The sequence below is a fragment of the Oratosquilla oratoria genome, chromosome 19 (assembly GCF_046742065.1).
Source record: "Oratosquilla oratoria isolate Oo_2021 chromosome 19, ASM4674206v1, whole genome shotgun sequence".
Taxonomy (NCBI): Eukaryota; Metazoa; Arthropoda; class Malacostraca; order Stomatopoda; family Squillidae; genus Oratosquilla; species Oratosquilla oratoria.
The window spans coordinates 48,881,716-48,887,751 of NC_134795.1; the positions used below are offsets into that span (position 1 = coordinate 48,881,716).

Below are 6,036 nucleotides of genomic sequence, written 5' to 3' on the forward strand. Positions count from 1 at the left end.
AGCCCTGGGCAGGATTCGCACTCGGACCACTGTAGTAGCGATTGCGAATGCTACCACTGTGCCGCCGTGTCCGTCTGTCTAGGTACGGACATATGAACGAGACGTGTGATGTTCCTGAACTGAGTCAACACATTTTTTTTTTCTTTGTTGCTTATCATCAATATATATCAAATCATTATTCGACATATATTTGTTTACAGTGCTTCCTTTGCTCCTAGACTGATCTCTTTTAGTAATGCAACGACAATAAGATATGTATTTGCATAGTTTTATTATATCACGGATCAGGGGCTAACGTTGCCAAAGCTGGCTTTCGTCACATATGCAAGATTTATGTAATGCTGTTTTCTTTAGCCTCGCGGAGAAGACCACTTCGACACTGAAAACACTCACACTAATTTTATTTATTTGTTTGTTTAATTCATTTATTTGTCTATTATTATTATCATTATTTGTTTATTTTGTCTTTATTTATTCATTTATTTTTATTTTATTTATTCATTTTATTTGTTACTTAATTCTATTTTATTTCATTTTTTTTCTCTCTTTTTTTTTTTTTGTGGCCCCTATTTTGGGGAACTCCCTGGTTCACAAAGGGGTCCATAGACCACAGGTTATGGACCACTAGACTATAGTTTAATACATCTGACCTATACAGTGTTGAATCTCACGCTCCCCCTCTCCGATCTCCCCACAGCAACGCGTGTCCGGTCAAGTCTGAGGTGGTGGCGCCTTACTGGGCCAAGAACATCAAAGGGCAGATGTTGGCTCTCCTTAACATCTACCCCTTCGAGCAGTACGTTCGATACGAGAAGTGCACGTAAGTCAAGTCAAAACTAGATGTTGAGAGTTCGTTATGCCTTTTGTAACTTCTCTTGCACCATCTCCTCGTCCTACTCTCTCCTTGTATCTCTCTCTCTCTCTCTCTTCTACTCCTTCCCACGGCTCAGCTGGGGGATGGGAAGTTGTCCATGAGCAGAAGACCTGCTATCTACCCACTCCATCTCTTCCGTTTAGCTCAGTGACAATAATGATAAGAGTGATAATAATAATAATGATGATGATAATAATGATGATGATAATAATAATGATGATAATGATAATGATGATGATAATAATAATGATGATAATAATGATGATGATAATAATAATGATAGTAATAATAATAATAATGATAAATGATAATAATAGTGAATAATAATAATAATAATAATAATAATAATAATAATGATAATAAATTAATTAATAATTAATAATTGATCATTGATCGTTGATAATTAATAATTAGTAATTGATAATTGATCGTTGATGATTAATGATTAATAATTGATAATTTATCATTAATAATAATAATCAATGATAATAACAATTGATAATAATAACAATTGATAATAATAACAATTAATAATAATAACAATTGATTAACAATTAATAATAATAATAATAATATAGTAACAACAACATTAACTATAATAACAATGACAACGCCATACTGCCCCCAAGGAAAGAAGTGCTTTTGAGATATATTCAAACGAAATACAATCGTCCAGGACTTGTGCGTTCTCTACGGAAACGCACAGTGAGTGCGACCCAAGGCCGTGGTCCTCCAGAACAACCCGACACTACGCCCAGACACGTCACCTTCCTCCTTTTACCTTCCAGACACGAGTTTCAACAGATGTACTGCCGTCGAGGCTGTCGATGTGAACAGCAGTATCGCCTTCTCAGACTCTTAGCTATCGACCCCAACAACAACTGTCGCGGGATCTTCAGGTGGGTGCCCATCACTCCGAGGCGGGGGACAAGAACACCGCCACCATGTTCCTCTGTGTGTTGTATGAGGTGGATCGAGGGAGGGGGGTAACAAAGAGAGGGGCTAGGAACCTCTTCTCTTCGCTTTCATCTCCTGTAGGAGTTGGGGGGTGGGGGAGAATCTAAAGGGGGGGGCAAGGGCGGGCGAGGGAGCCAGCTTCTGGGGGCGGGAAGAAGTCATAGGTTCGAGTCCCGCTAAGAGGGTCTAAACCTGAGCTATGGCAAGGGCGGGTGATGCCTAATTTTCTTCTTTTTCTTCTTCTTCTTCTTCTTCTTCTTCTTCTTTGTCTTCTTCTCCTTCTCCTTCTACTTCTCCTCCTTCTCCTTCTACTCCTCCTCCTCCTCCTTCTTCTCCTTCTCTTCTCCTTCTCCTCTTCCTCTTCCTCTTCCTCTTTCTCTTCCTCTTCGCTTCCTCCTCCTCCTCCTCCTCCTCCTCCTCCTCCCCTCGAAGTCACTCACGTTGTTGTTTCCTTCTCCTTCCGGCAGTGACTGGTTCCGGTTCCCGTCCTGCTGCGTGTGCAAGTGCTACGACCTCCCGCGGGACGTCCTCATCGGCGCGGATCGGCGTCCCCGGCACCACGTCTACGTAAGTTACGCGAGGATCACATCAAGACCTATGCCATTCGTTCTCAACCCTTTTCACTCTATTCCCCCAACCCCCAACCCCTCCTTTTCATGAATTCTCTACATTTATTTGGTTCCCCCTCATTTTCCTCCCAAATCCCACCCCTCCAAGGAAAGGTTAAAAAACAGTTCTAACGTAAATGATAATAAAATGTTGATAAAGAAAAAATCTTTCACATTGTTATAAAGTTGACAATCATAATTGTTTTCTGCCAAGACTGAGTGATGGATTTTTTTTTCAGATTTCTCACATTATATGGAAATGTATAATTTGTGACAGAAGACCATGACCCCCCACCCCATACATTAAGAACCATTGATCCATTGCAAAGTTCTTTTTAGTATCTTCGCTTAGCTTCAAAAAGAAAATCACTTATCTTTCCTTTATTTCTCTTTAGGACAGCAAAAATATATGTGTGTGTGTGTGTGTGTGTGTGTGTGTGTGTGTGTGTGTGTGTGTGTGTGTGTGTGTGTGTGTGTGTGTGTGTGTGTGTGTGTGTGTGTGTGTGTGTGTGTGTTTTTGTGTGTTGTGTTGTTTTTTGTGTGTGTGTGTGTGTGTGTGTTTGTGTGTGTGTATTTTGGTGATCTTGTGTGGTTGTGATTAAATATTCGTGTCTTATTGAAAAATAACGAGCAGAGTGTTATGAAATTTATTTACATTTGTTGTTACTCGCACACAAAACTAACGAGTGAAATAAAAACAGCACAGCAGTACTGAAATTATTTCAGCCCTGTTAACTAGTACTAGCATGGGGACTTTTGTTGTGTGTGTGTGTGTGTGTGTGTGTGTGAGTGTGTGTGTGTTTGTGTGTGTGTGTGTGTGTGTAGTGTGTGTGAGTCACCATGTACTCTTGTAGATCACGTAGGTGGATCTCGTGATCGGACAGTATATTATTGCATGTGCTTTCAAAAAAGATTACATTCTCATTTTATTTTCTTTTCAGGCGGAAAAACGATACGATAGAGTATTGGTTTTCTACGGTGTTTGGGAGGAGGAGGAAGGAGGAGGAGAAGGGCTTGAGGTCTCGAGGGGTTTGTGAGGAGAGAAGGGAGGAGGAGGAGGAGGGAGAAAGGAAAGGGTTGGATACTATAAAAAGGTGTGTGTTGGGGTGGAGAATGAGGACAAGGGAAGAGGAGAGGAAGAGGACGATGACCGCCGAATGAGAGCTCAGAGCTCGTATGACCGATACATGGGTCTCAACCCGATTATCGCAGCTGGCTACATACTGTGACCTTACAACGCACCCCGCACACAACACACCGTCACCAATCCAGCCCACCCTTGAGAGTCGTGTGAAGTACTTAAAAACAACGTCCACAGCACAGGCGCCAGTACTTGAAATTATTTCAGCCTCGGGACGGGAACTCCAAATCGTCAGACCGTCTCGTGAGCAGCGGCGGAGACGCTAACGCCACTGCGCACGAGGTTTGGCATTGCCCGTATATACTGTGTGTGTGTGTGTGTCGCGGACGTGTGTTTTAGGTGTGTGTGTGTGTGTGTGTGTGTGTGTGTGTGTGTGTGTGTGTGTGTGTGTGTGTGTGTGTGTGTGTGTGTGTGTGTGTGTGTGTGTGTGTGTGCGCGCCTTTAGAGTCCCGAAAATATGTACCATGTTTTGGGATGTACTATCGCCAGTATTTATAACTGGTACAGCGCCAGTTGCATGTGCTGGCGATAATAGTAGACGGTTTTCAACATTTTAGTGGTTATAATATCTTCATTTTCTTTTCAGGCGGAGGATATGGACGACTACGATGACGAGGAGGAGTATGAAGAAGATGACGATTTCTACGAAGAAGACTACGACGAGTACTTGTCTGAGGAGGAGGAGGAGGAGGAGAGAGAAGGGCTTGAGGTCCTCGAAGGAGAAGCGGTAGAACTCACAGCTGAGGAGGAAGAGGAGGAGGAGGAGGAGGGAGGAAGGAAAGGGTTGGATAGTATAAAAAGGAGGATTGACGTTGGGGTCGAGAATGAGGAAGACATCAAAGAGGAAGAGGAGGAGGAAGAGGAGAAGCCTCGAGCGACGATGACCCGCCCGCCAGAGGCTCAGAAGGTGCGCTACATCAGCCGTCAGTACCCCCCACGGCGCCCCAACCGCCCGATCTCTCTAGCCCCTCACCCCCCGCCCCCTCCCCCGCCCCCTCCTCCCCCTCAACATCGCCTCCCTAACCTGCGGTCTCTCCCTATCCACCGCATGGCACCCCCGAGGTACTCCCCGCCGCAGCCCTTCCCCCACGCGAGGTACCTAACCGCCGCAGCTGCGGCCAGGGTGCGGTCTATCCATGAAGCTGTGGCATTGGCCAACAGGCTCCCTGCAAACAACATGTTCCCCGTCACCACGGCCGCGCCTGTGAGGAACTCCACCGTCGGGACTGTGAACCAGGCGACCCCCTACTTCTTCCACAACAGGACGGAACGTCTCTTCCTCGGCAGGGCCATGCAGAGACCCTTGCCCCTTTCGCGTATCCCGCGAGAGGTCCCCGTCGAGGGGAGGGACTCCAGGAGATCGCCAGGGGAAGGAGAAGAGGAAGGGGAAGGGGAAGGAACCCCCTAGGCACATCCTTGAGAGGATTGGGACATCAAGAAAAAGGTCACGCACGCACATATAAACAGATATACCGTACATAGGTATCCACCTACGCGCGCGCGTGTGTGTGTGTGCGCGTATTATTCACCATGGCCTTAGATCACATGCTGGACTCGTGATTGACAGCTGTCACCCTCTCGGATGAAAGCTTCAAAGTTCATAGGGTCTAAACTATGGGCTATAAAATAACCCCACACACAAACACACGTCTGTGTGTGTATGTGTGTGTGTGTGTGTGTGTGTGTGTGTGTGTGTGTGTATGTGTACATAGACATGTAAGTCACCCATGTACTGGTAACCATTCTCATTATTTCTGATGATATCATCATGAGTATGGTGAGTCTTCTTATTGCTATTAGGATTTCTAATATCAATATTCATTATTACCATTATTTTGCACCTCTTTGTAGTCATTATTAACATCATTATCTTAGTCACTATGACATATTTCCATTATTATATTGCCTAAACTGTAGTTGGCGATGCAGCGTAGCCCGTTCTTGATTATGTTATCATGACTTCACTTCGAAAGAAATAATTAATAAAACTCCAGCTTCTTTTGGATGACTATTGTGGGAGGAGGGGGGGGGGGGCATAGTTGTATGTAGGCCAGTGATTTTACTCCGTTGCCGCGCGAGAAATATTTGTATAAAAGATTTGGCGATTCTGGCTCCTATACTTGAAAAAGTTGCACACCCCTGCACTAGGGAATTTACATTTTGCCATTGCTATGCTGTTACTTCCAAGAAAAAAATCATGAAAAATGTAAATTCCATTCATGTATGTAATATGTGATCAGCCGAGTATTACGTATTTCAGAATTGATACTGAATTTTCAAGTATGATAGAATTACCCTTCCCCTAGTATGACATATTTTTATCCACAGGGGAATTAATTCTATCCCTGATCTTGAAGAAAAAATATTCCTATGAGAAAATGCAGATGCAGCCGGTTTGAAGAAATGCCACCCTAAACACACACACACACACACACACACACACACACACACACACA

The 6,036-nt window shown here is 44.2% G+C and overlaps 1 protein-coding gene across 1 annotated transcript in view; it reads left to right on the forward strand.

Annotated features, from left to right (window-relative positions):
• The window catches only part of spz4 (Spaetzle domain-containing protein 4), a 19,951-nt gene extending 14,963 nt beyond the window's left edge, over positions 1-4,988 (forward strand). The window contains exons 5-8 of the mRNA XM_076202513.1: positions 698-820; positions 1,663-1,773; positions 2,299-2,398; positions 4,167-4,988. Coding sequence (XP_076058628.1) covers positions 698-820; positions 1,663-1,773; positions 2,299-2,398; positions 4,167-4,988 — 1,156 coding nt within the window. The remainder of the gene's footprint in view (positions 1-697; positions 821-1,662; positions 1,774-2,298; positions 2,399-4,166) is intronic.
• The last annotated feature ends 1,048 nt before the right edge of the window (positions 4,989-6,036 follow it).